At 44.5% G+C, this 27,527-nt stretch overlaps 1 protein-coding gene across 1 annotated transcript; it reads right to left on the bottom strand.

Moving 5' to 3' along the window:
• Nucleotides 1–4,920: 4,920 nt before the first annotated feature.
• LOC100674194 (zinc finger protein 77-like) lies at nt 4,921–26,140 on the bottom strand. Its single transcript, XM_064280239.1, has 4 exons — nt 26,014–26,140; nt 8,040–8,166; nt 6,598–6,778; nt 4,921–6,262 (listed from the first exon to the last, which is right to left on the bottom strand). The coding sequence occupies exons 1-4, from the start codon at nt 26,014–26,016 to the stop codon at nt 5,470–5,472; spliced, it is 1,104 nt and encodes a 367-aa protein (XP_064136309.1). The 5' UTR covers nt 26,017–26,140; the 3' UTR covers nt 4,921–5,469.
• Between the last annotated feature and the right edge of the window lie 1,387 nt (nt 26,141–27,527).

Raw genomic sequence — 27,527 nt, 5'->3', positions numbered from 1 at the left:
CCTGGGTCTGTCCACCTCCCTTCACATCCCCCGCCACCCCCCCCCCCCCGTGATCTTCTCCCCTGCATGTCTACCTCCCCACACAGTCCCCGGTGACCCTCTCCCTGCCCTGTGGACCTCCCCTCACAGTCCCCGGTGACCCTCACCCCGCCATGTCCACCTCCCCTCAGTCCCCGGTGACCCTCTCCCGCCGTGTCCATCTCTCCCCAGTCCCCGGTGACCCTCTCCCCCCGTGTCCACCTCCCCTCACAGTCCCCGGTGACCCTCTCCCCGCCGTGTCCACGTCCTCTCAGTCCCCGGTGACCCTCTCCCCGCCGTGTCCACCTCCCCTCACAGTCCCCGGTGACCCTCTCCCCGCCGTGTCCACGTCCTCTCAGTCCCCGGTGGCCCTCTCCCCGCCGTGTCCACCTCCCCTCACAGTCCCCGGTGACCCTCTCCCCGCCGTGTCCACCACCCCTCAGTCCCCGGTGACCCTCTCCCCTCCGTGTCCACCTGCCCTCACGGTCCCCGGTGACCCTCTCCCCTCCGTGTCCACCTGCCCTCACGGTCCCCGGTGACCCTCTCCCCTCCGTGTCCACCTCCCCTCACGGTCCCCGGTGACCCTCTCCCCTCCGTGTCCACCTCCCCTCAGTCCCCGGTGACCCTCTCCCCGCCGTGTCCACCTCCCCTCAGTCCCCGGTGACCCTCTCCCCGCCGTGTCCACCTCCCCTCACGGTCCTCGGTGACCCTCTCCCCGCCGTGTCCACCTCCCCTCAGTCCCCGGTGACCCTCTCCCCGCCGTATCCACCTCCCCTCAGTCCCCGGTGACCCCCTCCCCGCCGTCTCCACCTCCCCTCAGGGTCCCCGGTGACCCCCTCCCCGCCGTCTCCACCTCCCCTCAGTCCCGGTGACCCTCTCCCCGCCGTGTCCACCTCCCCTCAGTCCCCGGTGACCCTCTCTCCTCCGTGTCCACCTCCCCTCAGTCCTCCGTGACCCTCTCCCCGCCGTTTCCACCTCCCCTCAGTCCCTGGTGACCCTCTCCCTGCCGTGTCCACCTCAGCGAGTCCGAGGCCTCTTCCCCTCACAGGCTCCGGCGTCCCCTCAGCACAGCCCCGCGCCCTGACCGCCTGCCCCTGACGAGACGTCGGGGCCTGGTCCCCTCGTCCTGCTGTCCGTCCCCTCAGGGTGGGGACCTTCATCTGGGGCCGCACGCACGGCCGCTGCCAGCCGGTTCGAGCCGCCCTCCCCTCGCCGGGTCTCGAACCCGCGGCCCCAAGCTCAGAGTCCGGCCTGGCAGAGCTCCCGAGTGCCGTCAGGAGGAACCAGGACTTAATTCCCCGCGCGGAGCTGTGCCCTGGGCGCGTTTAACAAACGCCCCGCCTCTTCTTCCTGATTGGACTGTGTCCTCGATCCCGCCCCCCTCAACTCCTGACTGGACAAAAATTCAGGCAGCCTCACCTCTAGGAAGCTGAATGACAATAGAGGGGGAGCTGAGAGGACCGGGGGCGAGGCTTCCTCCTGGCCCTGCCCCCGAGGCGCCGCACTGGACGCGGGCGTTGCGCCCCGGGCGACTGTCGTGTCTCCCCGCAGCTTCGCGGCCTCCTCCGTCTTCTCCTGGACGCGGGGACACAGATGCGCACAGGGAACTCCAGGCTCGGTTTCCAGGAGTCCGACACCACGTCCAGAGCAGAAGGCGCGCCCAGGCGAGATGAGGGCAGGAGGGCCTGGTGTCCCTGGGGTCGGACGGGGCTGCGGGGTCACCCAGGGACGTCTGCCTGTATTGTATCAACACCCACCCAAAGAAATTATATTATTCTGGAGGAATTTTCAGGGAAAACGTTTTTTCTAGTTTGCACTCGGGATCTTTGATTTTTTTATTAAGTTCATTAAAACAGATGCATTTCTAGTTCGCTTCTGTAAAACTTCATTGAATTGGTAATATTTTATGTACTATCGGAATTCCTCCTGTCAATAAACCTCAATTTGGATTCTTCTGCCTCCCAGCAGTTCTTCTGTCCACAATCACTGTGCCCGGGGCCCCACTTCGCAGGCTCCTGCGCTCAGAGATGGGGATGAATCCATGCCACCCCCCTCTCTCACTCCATTTCCGTTTCTGCCCTCCTGCTCCCCACAAGGCTGACTCTTGGTGTTCTCTGTTTAAAGGAGTCACATCATCTTCTGAGCTGTATTGCCTTCCCTGTTGTTAAGGGATCTATAGAAGTCTCTCATTGACGCTCACATCCCTGAATTCTTTTCCATATTTAGGTGCTTGTTGCCCATTCTCCTGATTTAAACTCCACTGGAAAAAAGCTGGGGCCACTGCTTTCCTCTCCAATGCTGAGTCAGCACAGCACCTGGGTGGCCCTTGGTCATGCTCCTGACCCTTCCTAACCGGAGTGCATCTCAGACCCAGCCCACAGCGCTGTTAGAATCTGCATTTCATCGAGACCCCGGGGAGACTGAGCACATGACAGTCTGAGGCACACTCACACCTCCATACAAAAAAACTCCTCAAGCAGGTAGTAATTGCGGGAATGAATACACCAATAGATTATTGCCTTTTCTTCCTTTTGAAGCATATTAAGCTCAAGCAAGACAGAGAGAGCTCTGTCCTGCTCAAGAGAATGGATGCAGGTGCCATTGGCTGACGTGGGGGGGTGGGGGTGGAGAAGCAGATTGGCTGGGATGGGATTCAAGATCCTGTCTGCACATGTTCAGCTTCAGAGACATCTGACTCATCCAAGTGGAGATCCCAGATTGGCAGCTGGACACAGCAGTCTGTGATCCAGGAACAAGTGAGAGAGAGATGGAGATGTTTTGGGTGTAAAAAATATTTAGATCCTTTGTACATATTGATTTTAATGAAGCAGAGATTGTAAAGGAAGAATATAAGCAGGCCCAGGGTTAAGTCACAGTACTCCAAAAATAATAAATTAATCAAATGCACTGTTGCCAAAACAACTGAAAAGGAATGGCCAGTGAGCTGGGAGGAAAACCACAGGCGTGCGGGTCCAAAGAGCCAGAGGGTGAAAATTCTCCAGGAGAGGATGTGACCAGTGAGTCACATGCCCTGAGACGAGAGGCAGCTGGGGTGAGAAGAGGAGAAGCCCTGAGATTCCACAAGGTGAAAGCCAGTGGTAACGATGGTAACATCCAGCTGAGAGAAACAGTGGACACAGAAAACACTTCTTGTGGACTTAGAGACAAAGGGTACCATTGGGTTCAGTTACTTTTTAATTAAATTGGTTCAAGGTTGTGCCAAGGGGTAGAGCATTCTGAATGGCCTATGAATTCACACTCATATGTACTTACATACTTCAGAGGGACATATCTGGGAAACAGATGGTGAAGGAAAGAGAGAATGAGCCTAGGAATTTGGTAAAAAGCATTCCTTGGGGGAGTCCCTAAAGGAACATAGGAAGTGGCGGCAACTAACAACTAATAAATGAGGAAGATACGTCTTTTAATAAATAATGAAGGGGAAGGTAGACATCCAGTCCGCAAATTCCAATCTCTGCAATAGTGGACCAGAAAATAAATTTCAAAACTCCCAGAGTCTCATACCGTCATGACTACATATTAGAAACATAATGGTAAATAGGAATCAAACTTTTTAAATAAAATTACACCATGTTGCATATAAAAACAAAAAACATCTGGTACTATAAGACGTTGTAATGGAAATGAGATAAGTCTTACGTAACTGCACAATTAAAGTTTTATATAACAAAACACATGAGGTATAGCCGAAAGGCAACAGAAAAACAAAAAACTGAACCAGCTGCCCCTGGGTGGACTCTGACTCATGGAGCCCCGAGGGTTTAAGAGCAGAACTGTGCGCCACAGGGTTTGCGATGACTGATTTTTTTGGAAGTAGATTGTCAGGCCTTTAAATCTGTTAGGGTGGAATCAGGAAACAAAATTACTATTGTGAGAAAAAGGTGCTAACAACAGAAATCAGGTAATATGAAAGAGCTGGAGGTAAAAGGGGGTCAGCAGATGAAGCACTGTGTGCCTGAGTACAAAAGAATGACCCTGACAGGGGAGCTTCTGGAAAGGCCTGTGGTGTTTGGTTTGAGGCTGTTTTTTTTATGTGTGTGTCGTGAAAATATGTTCAATAAAATGTACACCAATTCGAAAATTCTACATGTATAATTCAGTGACATTGATTACATTCTTGAAGTTGTACAACCATTCTTTCTATCCATTTCCTAGTTATTGTACCACCATTGAGACTATTATTGAATGACAGAGCCAGATGTAAAAAATGTGCTGTAACCTAGGCTACTGGGTTCCTAGACATCTCTCTCTCCTGATGGCCCAGCAGAACGGAGAGGAATGGCTTCTTCACTTCTGCCTTCCAACGCTCACTCAGACACCTTCCTCTTCTTGTGATCTTTAACCCGGAGCGATAAACAGAAGAGACTCAGGAATATATGGTTCCCAACTTTACCCATGTTGACAGTCCAATTCTGTAGAACAACCTGTACCCTACCTTCATCTTCATGCTACAAGATCTTTTTTCTAAACTCAGTGCATCGTCTCAGATTTTCAACCACGGTCAAGGACAATAAGCAAAGCTCAAAATAGAAACATAAGTCTGACCAGGCCATCCTCTTTCAAAATCTTGGTACAATAACTAATTCTGGCTAGGAACATAGGATGTGGTATCAATTAGCAACAAACGAATGTGGAAGATATATGTTTTAAGAATGAGAAATGAAGGGAAATGTCAATATTGAGTCAGCCAATTCCCGTATCTGCCAATATGGACCAGAAAATAAATTTAAACAATCGCAATGTCTCATATCATCATGACCACCTATCACATCAAAAACACAATGCAAACAGGAATCAAAAACTCTTTATAAAAATTACACCATGTTGCCCATCAAAAAAACAAAAACAAAAAAATCTCTAAGTTCAATAGACACCATAATGGAAATGAGACAAGTTTTATGTAACTGTATATTTAAAGTTTCATATAACAAAATGTATATGGTACAGCTGAAAAAGAACATAAAAACCAAACCAGTTGCTGTTGAGTTGATTCCAAGTCATGGCATCCCGGGTGTTTCAGAATAGAACTGCGCTCCACAGGGTTTTCAATGGCTGGTTTTTGGAAGCAGATTGCCAGGACTCTCTTCCAAGACACCTCCGAGTGGATTGGGACTGCCGACCTTTCAATTAGTAGTCTAGCACTTAACCATTTGTGCTACCCAAGGACATAGAGGGATATTATCTTAGATGATTACGTTAGAAACATAAACTAGAAATCAATACAAGAGATCCATATGAAGGATGAGGTGCAAATAAAGGCAATATCATACATAACAATTAAAAGATTTATTTCCTGTTCTGAGTTTACGTGTATACAATAAGAGGATTGCTGTACCTGGAGGTTTTCCCATTTACACCAATAGGGATTTTTCCTGCGTGCACAACTTGGCTTTAAGGGTGAATGAAGACTTGCCTACATTCTTTGTATTCTTAGTGTTGCTCTCCAGTGTGTTTCCTCAGGTGTCCTTGAAGGGATTCAAGGCATTTGTAGGCTTTCGCACAGTGCATACATTCATAGGGCTTCTCTTTACTGTGTGTTCTCTCGTGTCTTTGAAAGCATGAAGGAAACACGAAGGCTTTTCCACACTGTTTACATTCATAGGGTTTCTCGCTAGAGTGCGTTTTCATGTGTAATCGTAAGGAGGTAGGCCATCTGAAGGCTTTCCCACATTGTGTACATTCATATGGTCTCTCGCCACTGTGCGTTATCATATGCTGTCGAAGGTTGGTGGACATACTGTAGACTTTCCCACATTGCTTACATTCATAGGGTTTTTCTCCACTGTGCATTTTCACATGTTGTCGAAAGTATTTGGGACAACTGAAGGCTTTGCCACATTGCTTACATTCATAAGGTTTCTGCTTACTGTGTATTCTCTCATGTCCATGAAGGGAGGAGTAACAAGTGAAGGCTTTCCCACACTGCTTACATTTATAGGGTTTCTCTCCAGTGTGTGTTCTCTCATGTTCTTGAAGGGATGAGTAAAAACTGAAGGCTCTCCAACAATACTTACATTCATAGGGTTTCTCTCCAGTGTGCATTCTCACATGTTCCCGAAAGTATGTTGGACAACTGAAAGCTTTCCCACATTCATTACATTCATAAGGTTTTTCTCCACTGTGACGTCTTAAATGTAGCTTAAGGGAGGAGGAATGCATAAACGTTTTCCCACACACTTCACATGCAGGGATTTTCTGTCCTCTATGACCGCTCACACATTCCCTAAAGATGAAAGGCAAACGAATGATTATTATGACCACATTTGCCTTTCTGCACTGTCTTCACTGTTTCAAAGTGGAACAACGTGAATGGTTGGCTGAGGGCTTGAATAAAGCCATTATTTTCAAACTGTTTCTCACTATGGGGTTTCCTGACCACTGTTTCCAGCTAAATTATATTTCAGACCCTCAATATCTACATCACATCTATGAAAACACTGTCTTGCAAAAATTCTCCCTGATACACAATTGTTTAGCTACGTTTATATTTTTCTTTAATTTCAAGACAGTCTAACACTCTGCTGGCATACTCCTTCCTCTTGTGTGAGTGCCACTCACCTCAAATTCCTGTCCTGGATTTGGGGCTGATCTTCAATGTTATGAAGTTTCCCTTTTTCTTCCAAATTGGGCTGGGAATCATTTGTTATGAAACTTCTTATTTTCTCTCTGTGGGATAGTTCATTCCCAAAAATAACCTGCTGAGGACTTGATGTTCTGGTTTTCATTGGAGCACAACTATCTGCAAAAATTGGTAAACAATATCATTTCCTGGGGAAAAAATGGTGGAAAGAAAAAAAAGACCATTTGTGAATTTCTTTTTATACAGTGATACAGAAAGGGAAATGAATTTTATAAGGAATTATGGACATGTGAGCAAAGAAAGATTCCGAGGACGTTGGTAACAGGGAAAATAGGTCACAGTGGCAGCCTATCCACCGAGAAACCAGTTGCTGTGGAGTCGACCCCACTGATGATGACCCAGTGTGTCTCAGAGCAGAACTGGGATTCACAGGGTTTGCAATGATTGATCTTATGGAAGTAGATCACCGTGACCTTCTTCTGGGCCGTGGGTGGGTACTCAAACTTCCAGTCATTAAGTCAGCAGTAAGTGTGTTAACGGTTTGTGCTACCCAGACACTATCTACTAAAAAACACTTCCAAAATGATAGACACTGGTGTTGATATATCAAGAGGATAGTATCAAAAAAGCAAAGTGGGAAGGAATTGAGAAAAATGTATATGCCCAAATGCTACCTTTAAAAGTGGAAATGGGAAAGTCTTTCCCTGAGAAGGGAAGCGTGAGGAGAGATGAAAAGTGAAAGAAGGAAGCCAAGATAAACTACAAAGCACTTTCTACTAGACATCTATGGTATCCCCAAAATAAAAGACTATTTTTCTACTTGGTATTTCCAAATATCATTCCCTTGTCCAAGCCCTGTTCCTCCCAAGGACCTTTGTCTTCCTGGTGCTCACAGACACAGATGCCCTAGAGGGGTCCTCCCTCCACTGTCCCCAGTTCCCACTGAAGGATGACGTGGGTGTGTGTGGCTTACACTCTGCTCATGGAGGAAAGCTCATGACGAGGGAGGGCGGTGAAGGCCAAGAAGCACTTCCATGCTTTGGCCTGGGCGGCTGAAGATGGATAAATGTAGATTCAACTGCAGCAAAATGACCACGTCAAATGCATATTAGTTACAGTAGAACTCTCACAGGGTGAAAACCACAAAGCTTCTCTCTGTGCTTTGTGATACGGGAGAGAATGACTAAACCTATAAACTCAGGCGACCTTAAGATTTTAACTAAAAGAAATAAATAGTCAGTTTAATACATAAAACTCTGTTTTCATGTTAAAGCTATCTGACCTCAAGTTCCACGAGGGCTGGGACTCTGTCTGCCTTTTTTCCAATGCATTCCCATTTCTTGGACCAAATAAAAAAGGACCACATGGAAGATATATTTGTTTCCTAAAAGACTGAGTAAATGAATGATGCTATCCGTACCTACTGAGGCCATGTTCCGGAAGATTTCCAGCATCACATCTTTGTAGAGGTTCCTCTGAGCAGCATTCAGCAAAGCCCACTCTTCCTGGGTGAAGTTCACAGCCACGTCCTCTAAGTCCACGGAGTCCTAAAAGAGCCCACATATTGTTTCAGCAAAGTGCCATCTCCTCAGTGTGTGCAGGAGCACGGGGAGGCTGCTGGCTTGGGGCACTGTGCTTAATTCCGAGGATTCCTGAAGTACAGGGATCTGGCATTTATGGGAGATAATCATTAAGGCAATAAAATACAATATACTCGGGGATGGTAAGTGCTTTGAAAACCTGATGTGACATAATGATTCATAAATATGTATGTTTACATCATTAAAAATCATTATTATTCCTGAGATACAGCTCACATTCTAGGGCAGGGTAAAGACTGATAAGTAAAATTATCATTCAGATAACACTGGATATAAACACTCTGTTTGCTCAGATATTGTTTTTTTAGCAGAAACAAAGAACTAAAACCAGAATGTCAGAGTGTTAGGGACACTTAGGGCCCGTTGCTGATGCTGCCCAATTGAATTTAGTCTCGAATGGAAGAAGTAGAGTCATGGGGGCTGGGCTGCTCCCCTCAGACCCAGTAGAGGCAGGGACACAGCCTTCTCCCAGAACGATGTGGACACCGTGGGACCTGTCAAGTATGAGGAACATTCGGTTCTCAAAGAATTTGTCAGGTCAATAGGGTCTCTCAAATCAATAACCAAGCACCAGAATTAGAGGAAAGTGGCACTACAGAGTCACTAAAGGGTCTGACCCTAATGGAGCCCAAGGTGATGTGAACAGAGAGAAGACAACATTCCTAATCAACATCTTTAGGGCAATAGGGGAAGAGGACACTACACCCATGAAAAAAAGAGCAAATAAGTATTAAAAAAAAAAAAAATCAGAGATCATCTAAATAAAATATAAAATATGATCCTTGAAATATAAAGAAAAAAATGCCACCTATATCAACTAGAAAGGATTCCTACTCCACTATAGTAGGCAGCAGGGAAAGAGAGTCAAACCCATTAGATAAAAAAACAAAAACATGATCTCAAAAAAATTAAAAGGAAGGGATTAAAAAGTATAAAAGCAGAACATAGGAAAAATAAACCTGGAAAACCCATGACGGTTAAACAGGTAGCCTACTGTATAGCATCAATACGAAGACGTGTAGGTTTTCACCTTTAACCCCTGTGGAAACTAGACTTCACCTTACACTCAATGAGACTGTAGCGTTGTGTCATAAATTGCTGTGAGTTTCTTTTTCTAATTCCCATTTGTGTATAAAATAGATGGTGTATTTCATAGTCTGTGACACATCACGTCAAGGGAGTCCATTCAGAGATGTAGCAGTTACAGCATAAATAATGTGTTAAAGCTTTACTAAAGCTGATAAAAGACAAAGAAAATTAAAGGAAATCTATGTGACAACTGTAACACTTGTAAATAAATCAATTTTCCTTAAATTCATCTGGCTGTTCAACTCAATCATAATGTTGGCGGTGGTGGTGTCGCTGAGTTGGTTCTGACTGACAGCGACCCTATGTACAACAGAACGAAACACTGCCCAGTCCTGTGCCATCCTCACAATCATTGTTATGCTTCAGCCCACTGTTGCAGCCACTCTGTCCAACCATCTCATTGAGGGTTTCTTTTTTGCTGACCCTCTACTTTACCAAGCATGATGTTCTCCTCCAGGGACTGGTTCCACCTGATAATGTGTCCAGTGTATGTGAGATAAAGTCTTACCATCCTTGCTTCTAGTGAGCATTCTGGTTGTACTTCTTCCAAGACAGATTTGTTCCTTCTTCTGGCAGTCCATGGTATATTCAATATTCTTTGCCAACATCATAATTCAAATGTATCAACTCTTCTTTGGACTTCCTTCTTCATTGTCCAGCTTTCACGTGCATCTGAGGCAACTGAAAATACCATAGCTTGGGTTGGGTGCGCCTGAGTCCTCAAAGTGATGTCTTTGCTTAGTAACACTTTAATGAGGTCTTTTGCAGCATATTTGCCTAATGCGATCCATCGTTTGGTTTCTTGACTGCTCCTTCCATGGGTGTTGATTGTGGGCTCAAGTACAATGAAATCCTTGATGGCTTCAATCTTTTCTCCATTTCTCATGATGTTGCTTATTGGTCCAGTTGTGAGGATTTTTGCTTTCTTTACGTTGAGGTGTAATACATAGTGAAGTCTGTAATCTTTGATCTTCATCAGTAAGTGCTTCAAGTCCTCTTCACTTTCAGCAAGCAAGGTTGTGTCATCTGCATATTGCAGGTTGTTAATGAGTCTTCCTCCAATCCTGATGCCCCGTTCTTCATATAGTCTCAGATTATTTGCTGAGCATACAGATTCAATAGGTATGGTGAAATGATACAACTCTGACCCACAACTTTCCTGATTTTAAACCATGCAGTTCTGTTTGAACGACTGCCTCTGTCTATGTATAGGTTCCTCATGACCACAATTAAGTGTTCAGGAATTCCCATTCTTCGCAATGTTATCCATAATTTGTTATGATCCACACAGTTGAATGCTTCTGCATAGTCAAGAACACACAGGTAAACACCTTTCTGGTATTCTCTGCTTTCAGCCAAGATCCATCTGACATCAGCAATGATATCTCTAGTTTCAAGTCCTCTTCTGAATCTGGGCTTGAATTTCTGTTGATGTACTGCTGTAATCCTTTTTGAATGATCTTCAGCAAAATTTTGCTTCTGTGTGATATTAATGATATTGTTCAATATTTTCTGCATTCTGCGGGATCACCTTCCTTTGGAATGGGCAGATAAATGGATTTCTTCCAGTTGGTTGGCTAGGTAGCTGTCTTTCAAATTTTTTGGCATAGATGGGTGAGTGCTTCCAGCATTACATTTATTTTCTGAAACATCTCAATTGGTATTCCACCGACTCTGAGCTCAGTTTTTTGCCAATGCCTTCAGTGCAGCCTGGACTTTCAATCATAACAGCAATCCAAAAAAATATGCTATACTTGCCTATCTGATACTAAAGTCCCTTGTTGGTGCAAATGGTCTGCGCTTGTCTAACCTGAAGTTTGATAGTTCAAGGCTACCCAGCAACACTGTGGAAGAAAGTTCTGACAATCTGCTTCCATAAAGATTATAGTGAAGAAAACCCTATGGAGCAGTACTACTCTAATATATGAGGTCACCATGAGTCAAGAATGACTCAGGAGCAATGGATTTGGATCTGGTTCTAAAAAGTGTTGCCAAAACTTAAAAAAATGATGTTCAGGTAGGTATGCATGTTAAGCATTCTGTTGTTGTTGTTAGGTGCCGTCGAGTCGCTTCTGACTCATAGCGACCCTATGCACAACAGAACGAAACACTGCCGGGTCCTGAGCCATCCTTGTAATTGTTGTTATGCTTGAGCCCGTTGTTGCAGCCACTGTGTCAATCCATCTCGTTAAGGGTCTTCCTCTTTTCCACTGACCCTGTACTCTGCCAAGCATGATGTCCTTCTCCAGGGACTGCTCCCTTGACGACATATCCAAAATATGTAAGACACAGTCTCGCCACCCCTGCTTCTAAGGAGCCATCCTGGTTGTACTTCTCCCAAGACTGATTTGTTCGTTCTTTTGGCAGTCCATGGTATATTCAATATTCTTCGCCAACACCACAATTCAAAGGCGTCAATTCTTCAGTGTTCCTTATTCATTGTCCAACTTTCACATGCATATGATGTGACTGAAAATACCATGGATTGGGTCAGTCAGGAGCACCTTAGTCTTCTAGGTGGCATCTTTGCTTTTTCAACACTTTGAAGAGGTCTTTTGCAACAGATTTGCCTAATGCAATGCATCTTTTGATTTCTTGACTGATGCTTTCATGGGTGTTGATTGTGGATCCAAGTAAAATGAAATTCTTGACAACTTCAATCTTTTCTCCATTTATCATGATGTTGTTCATTGGTCCACTTGTGAGGATTTTTGTTTTCTTTATGTTGAGGTGTAATCCATACTGAAGGTTCTGGTCTTTGATCTTCATTAGTAAGTGCTTCAAGTCCTCTTCACTTTCAGCAAGCAAGGCTGTGTCATCTGCATAAAGCAGGTTGTTAAAGAGTCTTCCACCAGTCCTCATGCCCATTCTTCTTCATAGAGTCCAGCTTCTTGGATTATTTCCTCAGCATACAGATTAAACGGGTATGGTGAGAGGATACAACGCTGACACACACCTTTCCTGACTGTAAACCACTCAGTATCCCCTCGTTCTCTCTGAACAACTGCCTCCTGATCTGTGTCCTCGTGAGTACAATAAAGTGTTCTGGAATTCCTATTCTTTGCAATGTTATCCACAATTTGTTATGATCCACGCAGTTGAATGCCTTTGCATAATCAATAAAACACAGGTAAACATCCTTCCGGTATTCTGCACTTTTAGCCAGGATCCATCTGACATCAGCAATGACATCCCTGGTTTCACGTCCTCTTCTGAATTTGGCCTGAATTTCTGGCAGTTCCCTGTAGATACACTGCTGCAGCCTCTTTTGAGTGATCTTCAGAATTTTGCTTGCATGTGATGTTAATGATATTGTTCAATAATTTCCCAATTTAGTTGGATTACCTTTCTTGGGAATAGGCATAAACATGGATCTCTTCCAGTCAGTTAGCCAGGAAGCTGTCTTCCATATTTCTTGGCATAGATGAGTGAGCACTTCCAGCACTGCATCCATTTGTTGAACATCTCAATTGCTATCCTGTCAATTCCTGAAGCCTCGTTTTTCACCAATACCTTCAGTGCAGCTTGGACTTCTTCCTTCAGTACCATCGGTTCCTGATCATATGCTACTTCTTGAAATGCCTGAGTGTCAACTAATTCTTTTTGGTATAATGACTCTGTGTATTCCTTCCATCTTCTTTTGATGCTTCCTGCGTCATTTAATATTTTACCCATAGAATCCTTCACTATTGCAACTCAGTATTTCTTCAGTTCTTTCAGCTTGAAAAACGCTGAGTGTGTTCTTCTGTTTTGGTTTTTTATCTCCAGCTCTTTGCACATGTCATTATAATACTTTAGCTTGTCTTCTCGGGCCGCCCTTTGAAATCTTCTGTTCAGTTCTTTTACTTCGTCATTTCTTCCTTTTGCTTTACCTGCTCAAAGTTCACGAGGAAGTTTCAGGGTCTCCTCTGACATCCATCTTCGCCTTTTCTTTCTTTTCAACGACCTCTTGCTTTCTTCACGTATGATGTCCTTGACATCATTCCGCAACTCATCTGGTCTTCGGTCATTAGTGTTCAATGCATCGATTCTATTCTTCAGATGGTCTCTATATTCAGGTGGGATATACTCAAGGTCGTATTTGGCTCTCGTGGACTTGCTCTGATTTTATTCAGTTTCAGCTTGAGCTTGCATATGAGCAATTGATGGTCTGTTCCACAGTCAGTCCCTGGCCTTGTTCTGACTGATGATATTGAGCTTTTCCATTGCCTCTTTCCACAGATGTAGTCTATTTGATTCCTATATGTCCCATCTGGCAAGGTCCATGTGTATAGTCGCTGTTTATGTTGGTGAAAATAGGTATTTGCAATGAAGAAGTCATTGGTCTTGCAAAATTCTATCATTCGACCTCTGGCATTGTTTGTAACACCAAGGCCACATTTTCCAACTACTGAACCTTCTTCTTTGTTTCTACCTTTCACATTCCATTCACCAGTAATTATCAATGCATCCTGATTGCATGTCTGATCCATTTCAAACTGTGGAAGCTGATAAAAATCTTCAATTTCTTCATCTTTGGCTTTAGTGCTTGGTGTCTAAATTTGAATAATAGTTGTATTAACTGGTCTTCCTTGTAGGCGTATGGATATTATCCTATCACTGACAGCGTTGTGCTTCAGGATACATATTGAAATGTTCTTTTTGACAATGAATGCAACACCATTCCTCTTCGAGTTGTCATTCCCAGCATAGTAGGCTATATGATTGTCCAATTCAAAATGACCAATACCAGTCCATTTCAGCTCACTAATGCCTAGGATATCAATGTTTATGCGTTCCACTTCATTTTTGACGGTTTCCAATTTTCCTAGATTCATACTTCGTACGTTCCAGGTTCCAGTTATTAATGGATGTTTGCAGCTGTTTCTTCTCATTTTGCATCATGCCACACCAGCAAATGAAGGTCCCCAAAGCTTTACTTCATCCATGTCATTAAGGTCGACTCTACTTTGAGGCAGCAGCTCTTCCCCAGTCATCTTTTGAGTGCCTTCCAACCTGGGGGGCTCATCTTCTGGGACCGTACCAGACAATGTTCCACTGCTATTCATAAGGTTTTCACTGGCTAATTCTTTTCAGAAGTAGTTTGCCGGGTCCCTCTTCCTCGTCTGTCTTAGTCTGAAAGCTCAGCTGAAACCCGTCCACCATGGGTGATCCTGCTGGTATCTGAATACCGGTGGTATAGCTTCCAGCATCACAGCAACACTCAAGCCCCCACAGTACGACAAACTGACAGACACATGTGGGTAAGTTTTCTACGATACTCAATTAAAGTACTGGCAATAAATATATAATTTAGAGCTAAGTAGGAGAAAAAAGAATATGAGAAACAAGGATAGAGTACCTCAGTTGTTCCTAAAAGCAGCAAGAAAATACAGAATTAAAAAGAAAGTATAACAGAAATACAACTCTGAAAGGCAAAATGTCAGAAAATTAAAATGATATCAAGAGTAATACTAATTGAAAAGCACGGAACAACCCAATCTAAAAGAAAAGACGAGCATGCTGGATTAAAAATGACATAAAGCAATGTGTGTTACTGAAAACATAACACAGAAAGACTGAGGGCCAAGAAGGAACACCATACAAAAGTCCAATGCAAATGTTAGAACAAGAATTCATCTGAATTTTATCAGGCACTCAAGATTTTTTTTTTTTTAATTTTAATGTGCTTTAAGTGAAAGTTTACAAATCAAGTCAGTCTCTCATACAAAAATTTATATACACCTTGCTATATACTCTTAGTTGCTCTCCCCCTAATGAGATGGCACACTCCTTCTCTCTACCCTCTACTTCTGTGTCCATTCAGCCAGCTTCTGTCCCCCTCTGCCTTCTCATCTCCCCTCCAGACAGGAGCTGCCCACATAGTCTCATGTGTCTACTTGATCCAAGAAGCTCACTCCTCATCAATATCATTTTCTATCTTATAGTCCAGTCCCCTCCCTGTCTGAAGAGTTGGCTCTGGGGAGGGTTCCCGCTTTGGACTAACAAAAGGTCTGGGGACCATGACCTCTGGGGTCCTTCTACTCTCAGTCAGACCATTAAGTCTGGTCTTTTTATAAGAATTCAAGTCTGCATCCCACTTCTCTCCTGCTCCTTCAGGAGTTCTCTGTCAAGGCAGTCACTGGTTGTAGCCAGGCACCATCTAATTCTTCTGGTCTCAGGCTGATGTAGTCTTTGATTTATGTGACCCTTTCTGTCTCTTGGGCTCATAATTAGCTTGTGACTTTGGTGTTCTTCATTCTCCTTTGCTCCAGGTGGGTTGAGATCAATTGATGATAGCTTTTAAGACCCCAGACGCCACTCTCCAAAGTGGGATGCAGAATGTTTTCTTAATAGATTTTATTATGCCAATTGACTTAGATGTCCCCTGAAACCATGGTCCTCAAACCCCTGTCCCTGCTACGCTGGCCTCTGAAGCATGGTTTATTCAGGAAACTTCTTTGCTTTTGGTTTAGTCCAGTTGTGCTAACCTCTCCTGTATTGTGTGTTGTTTTTCCCTTCACCTAAAATAATTCTTGTGTACTAAGTAGTGAATACCCCTCTCCCTCCCTCCCTCCCCACTCTCGTAACCATCAAAGAATATTTTCTTCTCTGTTTAAACTATTCCTTGAGTTTTTATAATAGCGGTTTCATACAATATTTGCCCTTTTGCAACTGACTGATTTCATTCAGCGTAACGCCTTCCAGATTCCTCCATGTTAGGAAATGTTTCATGGACTCATCATTGTTCTTTATCAATGAGTAGTATTCCATTGTGTGAATATACCATAATTTATTTATCCATTCATCCACTGATGAGCACCTTGGTTACTTCCATCTTTTTGCTCTTGTAAACAGCGCTGCAATGAACATGGGTGTGCATATATCTGTTTGTGTAAAGACTTTTACTTCTTTAGGATATACTTCAAGTAGTGGGATTGCTAGATTGTATGGTAGTTCTATTTCTAGCTTTTAAGGAAACGCCAAATCGATTTCCATAGTGGTTGTGCCATTTTACATTCCCATCCACAGTGTATAAATGTTCCAGTCTCTTCACAATCTCTCCAACATTGATTATTTTGTGTTTTTTGGATTAATGCCAGCCTTGTTGGAGTGAGATGGAATCTCACTGTAGTTTTGATTTGCATTTCTCTAACGGCTAATGACCTTGAGTATTTCCTCATGTATCTGTTAGCTACCTGAATGTCTTTTTTAGTGAAGCCAGCACTCAAGGTTTTAAAACCAAAAGTGTTGCTAGAGATAAAAACAGTCATGATAATACAATTGCAGGTTTATGTACAGAGGGACATATGACGGTTCCAAAATTACACTCATCTAAGTAACAAAGCCTTAATATATCTGGTGATGTCCTTGATGTCCTTCCACAACTTGTCTGGTCTTTGGTCATTAGTGTTCAACACATCAAATCTATTCTTGAAATAGTTTCTAAATTCAGGTGGGGTACTCATAGTGGGGGCTATTTCAGAAGCTTTTTTTTTTTTCTATTGGTCTATTTGTCCATCCAGGTAGCCAGGTAGCTGTCTTCCAAATTTGGCATAGGTGAGTGAGCACTTCCAGTGCTGCATCCATTTGTTCAAACATCTCAACTGATATTCCACCAAATTCTGGAGCCTTGTTTTTCACCAATACCTTCAGTGCAGCTTGAACTTCTTTCTTTAGTACCATCAGTTCTTGATCATATACTACCTTTTGAAATGGTTGAACGTTGACTAATTATTTTAGGTATAATGACTTTGTGTATGCCTTCCATCTTCTTTTGATGCTTCCTGCGTTGTTTAATATTTTCCCCATAGGATCCTTCACTATTGCAACTCGAGGCTTGAATTTTTTCTTCAGTTATTTCAGCCTGAGAAATGCCGACTGGAAAAGATCCATATTTATGGCTATTGCCAAGAAAGGTGATCCAACTGAATGTGGAAATTATCGAACAATATCAATATCACATGCAAGGAAAATTTTGCTGAAGATCGTTCAAAAATGGCTACGACAGAATATCAACAGGGAACTGCCAGAAATTCAGGCCGGATTCAGAAAAGGACACAGAACCAGGGATATCATTGCTGATGTCAGATGGATCCTGGCTGAAAGCAGAGAATACCAGAAGGATGTTTACCTGTGTTTTATTAATTATGCAAAGGCATTCGACTGTGTGGATCATAACAAACTATGGATAACACTGCGAAGAACGGGAATTCCACAACACTTTATTGTGCTCATGAGGAACCTGTACATAGATCAAGAGGCAGCTGTTCGGACAGAACAAGGGGATACTGATTGGTTTAAAGTCAGGAAAGGTGTGCATCAGGGTTGTATCATTTCACCACACTTACTCAGTCTGTATGCTAAGCAAATAATCTGGGACAGCCTGTATTTTGCTCAGCATGTTTTTAAAGTTCATCCATGTTGTAACATGTATCAGGACTTCATTTCTCTTTATGGCTGAGTAATATTCCAGTAATGTTCGGAGAAGCTTGATTATATGAAGAATGGGGCATCAGGAGGGGAGAAAGACTCATTAACAACCTGCAATATACAGAGGACACAACCTTGCTGGCTGAAAGTGAAGAGGACTTGAAGCACTTACTGATGAAGATCAAAGATCACAGCCTTCAGTATGGTTTACATCTCAACATAAAGAAAACAAAAATCCTCACAACTGGACCAATAAGGAACATCATGATGAACAGAGAAAAGTTTGAAGTTGTCAAGAATTTCATTTTACTTGTATCCTCAATCAACACCCATAGAAGCAACAGTCAAAAAATCAAACTATGCATTGGACTGGGCAAATGTGCTGCAAAAGAGCTCCTTAAAGTGTTAAAAATCAAAGATGTCACCGTAAAGACTAAGGTGCGCCTGACCCAAGCCATGGTGTTTTCAATCACCTGATATACATACAACAACTGGGTAATGAGTAAGGAAGACCAGAAAAGAATTGATGCTTTTGAACTCTGGTGTTGTTGAAGAATACCGAATACATCACGGACTGCCAAAAGAATGAGCAAAATGCTTGGAAGGAGTCCAAGCAGAATCCTCCTTAGATGTGATGATAGTGAGACTTCGTCTCATATACTTTGGACATGTTATCAGGAGAGATCAGTCTCTAGAGACGGAAATCATGCTTGGTAAAGCAGAGTGTCAGCAAAAAAGAGGAAGACCCTCAATGAGATGGATTGACACAGTGGCTGCAACAGTGGGCTCAAGCATAACAACAATCATGAGGATGGCACAGGACCAGGCAGTGTTTTATTCTGTTGTACATAGAGTCTCTATGAGCCAGAAGTACCTCGATAGCACCTGACAACATTTTTGGTATGCGAATCTATGACACAGCAGACATTGCCAGGTAGAGGAAGAAACAATGGACATTTTACACCCTGGCACAGAGACAAATTGTTATCACAGGAAAAAAAATGACTCTTCCTCCTATCAACTCAGTGGGTAGGTATGAACCCATTGTAGATTTAACGTGAAAGACAAAAATACACCTCAAAGTAGAACTGTGCTCCATAGGGTTTTCAATGGCTGATTTTTCACAAGTAGATCACCAGGCTTTTCACGTTCATCTAGGTGGACACGAACCTCCAGCCTTTTAGTTAGTGGCCAAGCATGTTAACAGTTTGCAATATCCAAGGACTCCATATTGATGGTGATACAGTATTCATTTATTGGAAGTTCAAAGAAGGCAAAATTAAGTAAAACACTGATTAGTAATAAATAAGAATCAGGACAGTGGTCAGGAGGGAGATGAGACCAGGCAGGCACACCAGGAGAAAAAGAACACCCGCTCAAGACCTATTTCTCTACCTGGGTAGTGAGGCCATGAGTGTTTATATGATTATAATTTAAAATTATCATCAATCTTTTAAAAATAATCAAAACTCACCAAAATTTGAACATAATGTTTATTCTCAACAGTTAATTCTATATGCATATAGGAAGACCGATGTGTGTAGATTTTTTAAATCTGAGGTGCTGGAATATCTGAATTAGGTGATTTCAGAACTAAAATTATACATTCCATTCAAAATTTGGAAGCCTGGTGGTACAGTGGTTAAGAGCTCAGCTGCTAACCAAAAGGTCAGCAGTTCAAATCCACCAGCCACTCCTTGGAAACCCTATGGGGCAGTTCTACTCTGCCATATAGGGTCACTATGATGAGTTGTAAATGACTTGATGGGAACGGGTTTTCTTTTTCTTTTTTTGGCATTCAGAATTTAACCGAGAATTTCACTTCTACTCTTCTAAAAAAAATTTTTTTTTTGTTTTTTGTCAAGGTTTTACTGCTTGAAAAACAAATGTCTAGTGATTGTTAGGAGTTCTGGTGGCACAATGGTCAACAGCTCGGCTGCTAACAAAAGGTCAGCAGTTCAAATCCACCAGGTGCTCCCTGGAAATACTATGGAACAGTTAAGTTTTACTCTGTCCTATAGGGTCGCTATGTGTCGGAATTGATGTGACTGCAATGGATTTTTTTCTTTAAGTGTTTCTTATGAATGTTTACTACAGAGCTGGCCCCAGAGAAGGCATCCCACCGATCATGTTAAATAAAATTAGAACCTACAAATAACTTTCAGACTTTATCCCTATTCTCATGCTCAAATTAATTTTCACTCATTGAGATTTTTCCACTGCAATCTATTAAGTCTTCATAAATGCATAATTAGGTAGAAATGAAGTTTGTGAGAACACAGATGCAGATCACAGCTATAACAGTTTTGACTGTCTGTAACCCAAGAGTGTCCGGCATGGCTTCTATCACCAAGGCCATATTTTCCAACTACTGACCCTTCTTCTTTGTTTCCAACTTTCGCATTCCAATCCCCAGTAATTATCAAGGTATCTTGACTGCATATTCGATCAATTTCAGACTGCAGCAGCTGATAAAAATCTTCTATTTCTCCACCTTTGGCCCTAGTGGTTGATGCATAAATTTGAATAATAGTTGTATTAACTGGTCTTCTTTGTAGGCACATGGATATTATCCTAGCACTGACAGCGTTGTACTTCAGGATAGATCTTGAAATGTTCTTTTTGACGATGAATGAAACACCATTCCTCTTCAAGTTGTCATTCCTAGCATAGTAGACTATGTCAGAGATCGAATGATAGAGTTTTGCAAGACCAACAACTTCTTCATTGCAAATACCTGCATTCACCAACATAAATGGCGACTATACACATGGACCTCACCAGATGGAACACACAGAAATCAAACAGACTACTTCTGTGGAAAGAGACGATGGAAAAGCCCAACATCATCATTTAGAACAAGGCCGGGGCCAAATGGAACAGACCATCACAATTGCTCATATGCAAGTTCAAGCTGAAACTGAAGAAAATCAGAGCAACTCCACGAGAGCCAAAATATGACCTTGAGTATATCCCACCTGAATTTAGAGACCATCTCAAGAATAGATTTGACGCATTGAACACTAGTGACTGAAGACCAGACGTGTTGTGGAATGACATCAAGGACATCATACACGAAGAAAGCAAGAGGTTACTGAAAAGACAGGAAAGAAAGAAAAGATCAAGATGGATGTCAAAAGAGACTCTGAAACTTGCTCTCGAACGTCGAGCAGCTAAAGCAAAAGGAAGAATTGATGAAATAAAAACTAAACAGAAGATTTCAAAGGGAGGCTCGAGAAGACAAAGTAAAGTATTACAATGACATGCGCAAAGGGTTGGAGATGGAAAACCAAAAGGGAAGAACACGCTCGGCGTTCCTCAAGCTGAAAGAACTGAAGAAAAAATTCAAGCCTCGAGTTGCAATAGAGAAGGATTCCACGGGGAAAATATTAAATGACACAGGAAGCATCAAAAGAAGATGGAAGGAATACACAGAATCATTATGCCAAAAAGAATTAGTTGATGTTCAACCATTTCAGGAGGTGGCATATGATCAGGAACCGATCGTACTGAAGGAAGAAGTCCAAGCTGCTCTGAAGGCATTGGCGAAAAACAAGGCTCCAGGAATTGATGGAATATCAATTGAGATGTTTCAACAAACAGATGCAGGACTGGAGGTGCTCACTCATCTATGCCAAGAAATATGGAAGACAGCTTCCTGGCCAGCTGATTGGAAGAGATCCATATTTATGCCTATTCCCAAGAAAGGTGATCCAACCAAATGTGGAAATTATAGAACAATATCATTAATGTCACATGCAAGCAAAATTTTGCTGTAAGATCATTCAAAAACGGCTGTAGCAGTATATCAACAGGGAACTGCCAGAAATTCAGGCCGGATTCAGAAGAGGACGTGGAACCAGGGATATCATTGCTGATGTCAGATGGATCCTGGCTGAAAGCAGAGAAGAGCAGAAGGATGTTTACCTGTGTTTTATTGACTATGCAAAGGCATTCGACTGTGTGGATCATAACAAACTATGGATAACATTGCGAAGAATGGGAATTCCAGAACACTTCATTGTGCTCATGAGGAACCTGTACATAGATCAAGAGGCAGTTGTTCGGACAGAACAAGGGGATACTGATTGGTTTAAAGTCAGGAAAGGGGTGTGTCAGGGTCGTATCCTTTCACCATACCTATTCAATCTGTATGCTGAGCAAATAATACAAGAAGCTAGACTATATGAAGAAGAAAGGGGCATCAGGATTGGAGGAAGACTCATTAACAACCTGTGTTATGCAGATGACACAACCTTGCTTGCTGAAAGTGAAGAGGACTTGAAGCACTTACTAATGAAGATGAAAGACTGCAGTCTTCAGTATGGATTGCACCTCAACATAAAGAAAATGAAGATCCTCACAACTGGACCAATGAGCAACATCATGATAAACGGAGAAAAAATTGAAGTTGTCAAGGATTTCATTTTACTTGCATCCACAATCAACAGCCATGGAAGCAGCAGTCAGGAAATCAAAAGACGCATTGCACTGGGTAAATCTGCTGCAAAGGACCTCTGTAAAGTGTTGAAGAGCAAAGATGTCACCCTGAAGACTAATGTGCGCCTGACTGAAGGCATGGTATTTCCAATTGCATCCTACGCATCTGAAAGCTGGAAAATGAATAAGGAAGACCTAAGAAGAATTGACGCCTTTGAATTGTGGTATTGACAAAGAATATTGAATATACCATGGACTGCCAAAAGAACGAACAAATCTGTCTTAGAAGAAGTACAGCCAGAATGCTCCTTAGAAGCAAGGATGGCAAAACTGTGTCTTACATACTTTGGATGTGTTGTCAGGAGTTATCAGTCCCTGGAGAAGGACATCATGCTTGGCAGAGTACAGCGTCAGCGGAAAAGAGGAAGACCCTCAATGAGGTGGATTGGCATAGTGGCTGCAACGATGAGCTCAAGCATAACAATTGTAAGGATGGCTCAGGACCAGGCAGTGTTTCGTTCTGTTGTGAATAGGGTCGCTATGAGTTGGAACTGACTGAAGGGCACCTAACAACAACAACCTAAGAGTACACAGATTCAGGCCTTAACTTTTGGAATTTATGTAATTTATGGAATTTCCCCAGCAGAAGCCTGGGCTTTATCTCCTCCTTTTTAGCTGAATAAGCAACTTTTACACTTCAAAAGACAGATTTAGAGCTGATCTAATCTTTACTCTTTCCTAAGTAATGGTCAGTTTATATTCAAGGACCACAATTAACTTGACTCAGCCTGCAAAACATCATTAAACCTCCATATCTAAACTGCTTTGAAGTGAACTTGTTACATTTGTTTACACCTGCTGTTAAATGCTATATTGTTCTGCCTACAAAGGAGATCAAGCTGTTGCAGCTGAATTGAATGCCATGTGTTCTTCTGCAGAATAAAATTATTCTTTCAATAAAATTTTTGTTTTAATATCTGTTGAAGCATCAGCCCAGTGATTCCACTAGGACACCATTTTGATTCCAGAAAAAGCAAACGGCTCAAAGAAGGTAGGTACAATGAAGCTTATAAAGAGAAGAAAAGGGAGAAATACAGAAGATTGGCCACTGGGTAATCTTGATGAGATCAACTGAACCTGACTTCCCCCCTTTACTGAGATCAGCTGGTAACAAGTTACTTTAGGCCAGGCTGCTAATAATCTGGCCCTCCACCATGGAACTTTTTGAGATTTAAATTAGGAGGTAATGGTTTGACAACTATCCTTTTCTAGCAGGATAAGACAAATTTATATTGCTGTAAACCAGCTTCTGGCAGGATTTTGCAGTTTGGATCAGCTTTTTTATGGTTAATACTTGGTTTCCTAGATAAGAAAAACCTTAAAATCAGTATAAGTTGTCCGTTATTAATTTTCCTATTCAACAAATCAAGTATCATTTTATTTCCAGAATTTTCTTGGTTTCCACAGACCTTGCACTCAATCCACTCAGGTTTTCAACCAACAACAACAAAAAAATCATACACAGTTAAACAATGCATAAAATTCTTAAGTGCTTGGGCAGACTGGGGTTATATGGCAGCAAAATTCTATAAAGGAAACAAAAGGGACCCAGCTTAGATGAGCAGCCTACATCACCACAGTTCCCAAGAAAACTCCCCATTCGGAAGGTTACACACCAGACTGCCTGCTCAGATGTAGCCTGGGGATGGCTCCCTAACTACGTGTTGAGTGGCAGCCCTGGGCAGCCAGAGGACTTCACTGTAGGAGCCCCACAGCCCTCCTCACAATGTGGAAATGATCCTTCCTTCAGGGCTTTACTTCTCACTGGCGTGAAACTTTCCACTGAGTTAAGTTAAAGATTCTGACCAAAATAAACATTCAAACTCATAAACACTTTCTCTAGGAGCTAGACCCAAAGGAGTCTTCTATAAATCCAACCTTCACAGATTTTCTCAACGTGCACAATTACACTCTGACTCTACCATGTCTGTATAGGCCAAATGCAAACCAACTGCCAGGAAACGGCCTCATGACAACAACAATTACAACCTCAGAAAGGACAAAATGCCCCAAGCACACTGGCATGTGATCTCCCCCTCTAATGCTCCATAGCTTTTGCCAGCACCTTTTGGGCGGTTCTTCAGAGCTGCGGCCACCTGCGGGGTGAGGTTGTATCCAGAAAGACCAGATTGGACCTTCATTGGCTTCATGCCTCCTGAACGTTGTTGTTAGGTGCTGTTGAGTCAGTTCCGGCTCGTAGCGACCCTATGTACAACAGAGGGAAATACCACCCAGTCCTTCGCCATCCTCACAATCACTGTTATGCTTGAGACCATTCTTGCAGCCACTGTGTCATATCATCTTGTTGAAGGTCTTCCTCTTTTCTTTTTCACTGACCCTCTACTCTACCAAGAATGATGTCTTTCTCCAGGGACTGGTCCCTCCTGATAACATGTCTAAAGTATGTGAGACAAAGTCTTACCATTCTCGCTCCTAATGAGCAATCTGGTTGTACTTCTAAGATATAATAACAATTTACCCTAAAACAGGGCTTGTATCCTGACCTTTGAGATTTCTTTTCTAGAAACAGCACGAAGACAATTCTTTTAAAAGAGCACAATGCCCAAGGCAAAACATTCTTCTGCTAAGTAGGTGAGGCTATTGTTGGACTTAAAGGTGACTTAAAAAAAACAGTTTGCTCAAGGCTTAATGTTCAAATATCATCTCAGGGTGTTCACTAAGGTAGGTCCCCTCAACCTCCACCACAGCTCAAAATCTGGAATTACCCAATAATTAAAAACTCGGCTCCTTGCTGCCTATGAAACCTCTGCTGCCTACAGGTGCCACTCCCCACTGTCCCCACATTTGAGGTGGCTGCTCCAAGTGCCATCCACTATCCTCAACAACCCTTGGACCCACGGCCGACCTGGTGCTCTGCGCTTGTCTTTGATTTTCTGGGGACCCTCTCCCCAGGTATGTTCATCTCCCCAAACAGTCCCCAGGGACCCTCAGCCGGGCGTGTCCACCACCCCTCCCAAACCCTTGTGGCCCTATGTTGGCGTGTCCACCTTCCCTCAGTCCGCAGTGACCTTCTCCCCAGGCCTGTCTACCTCCCCATAGTCCCCAGTGATGCTCTGCAGGAGTGTCCACCTCACCTCACAGTCCCTGGTGACCCTCTGCCTTGCCTATCCACCTCCCCTCACAGTCCGTGGTGACCTTTCCCCAGGCATGTCCATTTCCCCTCACAATCCCTGGTGGCCCTTTCCTCAAGCATGTCCACCTCCCCTCACAGTCCCCGGTGACCCTCTCCCCGCCGTGTCCACCTCCCCTCACAGTCCCCGGTGACCCTTTCCCTGAAGTGTCCACCTCCCCTCACAGTCCCCGGTGACCCTCTCCCCGCCGTGTCCACCTCTCCTCAGTCGTTGGTGACCCTCTCCCCGCCATGTCCATCTCCCCTCACAGTCCCTGGTGACCTTCTCCCTACCGTGTCCACCTCCCCTCAGTCCCCGGTGACCCTCTCCCCGCCGCGCCCACCTCCCCTCAGTCCCCGATGACCTCGCCCTTCTCCGGTGAGGAGATCCAGCACACCCTGAGCTCAGGCGTCCCCGCTGCGCCCGTTTGGGGACCGAGTCTCTCCTCAGCGAGTCCCGGGCCGCTTCCCATCACAGCCTCCGGCGTCCCCTCCGCGCCGCCCCGCGCCCTGAGCGCCAGGCCTGTGACGAGATCCCGGGGACTGGTCCCTAGCCCTGTCGTCCGTCCCCTCAGGGTGGGGTCTCCACCGGGGTCGCGTGCACGGCCGCTTCGAGCCCGCCCTCCCTTCGCCCCGACTCGGATACCCGGCCCCGCGCTCACCATGTCCGGCTTCTGCAGACCTCTCGGCGTCCTGTCCGCGGGCCGGCGACACCAGGGTCGCGCCAGAAAGGCCAGCCTAGATCTCCGAGCGAAGGCGCAGGGAAATGAGGTACGTCTGGGTTGCAAATCGTTGCGCCGCAGGACGCTTTCGAAGTTTCCGATTGGACAATGTCCGTGGTCCCGCCCCCCGAGCCCCTGATTGGGCAGTGCTCCAAGCGTCCCCACCACAGGACCGCTAAGTGACGGGACGGAAGCTACGCTCAGCGGGCGTGGCTCCCCCGGCCCCGCCCCCCGCCCCGACCTCTGCTCCTCGCGCGCGGGCGTGACCGACCCTGGCGTCTCCCCGCAGCTCCGCGGCCTCCTGCGTCTCCTCCTGGACGCGGCATCACAGGTGCTCGCGGGGGGAAGGCCGGGCTCGATTTCCGGGAGACCCACCCCTCGTCCAGAGCAGGAGGGGCGCCCAGGCGGGGAGAGGGCCTGGCGTCCCCGGGGTCATGGGTCCAGCCGGGCTGCAGGGCCACTCGCGACCTTTGATATCGGAAAACTCCATTGTACTGGTGTTTTATGCATGATCAGGATTTTCCCTGTCAATGTTCAAATTTGGATTCTTCTGCCTCCCTGCCGTGATTCTGTCTACAGTCATGTACTTGGGGCTCCCCTAGCCCCAACTCCTGCAGGCAGATTTAGGTGAATCCACAGGACCACCCCTCAGCCTCAGACCAATCAGTTGATTACAGGTCCATCCCTGCAGGGAGTCCTCCCTCTCCCCACAAGGCTGACTTCCTTGGTGGGCTCCGTGTAAAGGACTCCCTTTATCTTCTGAGCAGTATTCGCCTGTGAACAGTATCTTCCCTTTTGTTAATGGATCTATAGGATAGTCTCCCTCACTCTCACACTCATATTTTCCTTTAGTTTATTTAGGGGCTTGTTCTCTGTCTTCCTGGCCTAATTTAAACTCCACAGAAAAACAGCCCGTGGCCACTGTTCTGCTCTCCAAGGTCGAGTCCGCACAGCACCTGGGTGGGCCTTCGTCATACTCCTGACCCTTCCTACCCAGAGGGCGCGCTCAGACCCAGCCCACAGCGCAGTTACAACCTGCATTTTATGGAGACCCCAGGGAGATTCTTGGGCACGTGTCCGAGCACTCACAGCTCCATACCAAAACTAAACCCACGCCGTCGAGTTGGTTCCGAATCATAGCGACCCTATAGGGCAGAGTAGAACTGCCCCATAGTTTCCAAGGAGCGCCTGGTTGATTTGAACTGCCGACCTTTTGGTTAGCAGCCGTAGATCTTAACCACGGTGCCACCAGGGCTCCCTGGCAGGTGGTAATTGAAGGAATGAATACACCAACAGATTATTACCTTTTCTATCATTTGAGGAATTAACTTAACTCCTGCTTGGGGAAACCCTCGTGGCGTAATGGTTAAGAGCTAAGGCTGCTATCCAAAAGGTCAGCAGTCTGAATCTACCAGGCGCTCCTTAGAAACTTTATGGGGCAGTTCTACTCTGTC

The sequence above is a fragment of the Loxodonta africana genome, chromosome 3 (genome assembly GCF_030014295.1).
Source record: "Loxodonta africana isolate mLoxAfr1 chromosome 3, mLoxAfr1.hap2, whole genome shotgun sequence".
NCBI lineage: Eukaryota > Metazoa > Chordata > Mammalia > Proboscidea > Elephantidae > Loxodonta > Loxodonta africana.
This window is presented reverse-complemented; position numbering and strand designations above follow the sequence as displayed.

What these genes read in the sequence shown, in the direction of transcription:
- LOC100674194 (XM_064280239.1), bottom strand. An exon ending in CCGGAACATGGCCTCAGTAG is followed by an intron (nt 6,779 to 8,039) that starts GTACGGATAGCA and finishes CAATTTTTGCAG; the next exon opens with ATAGTTGTGCTCCAATGAAA. An exon ending in ATCCAGGACAGGAATTTGAG is followed by an intron (nt 6,263 to 6,597) that starts GTGAGTGGCACT and finishes TTTCATCTTTAG; the next exon opens with GGAATGTGTGAGCGGTCATA.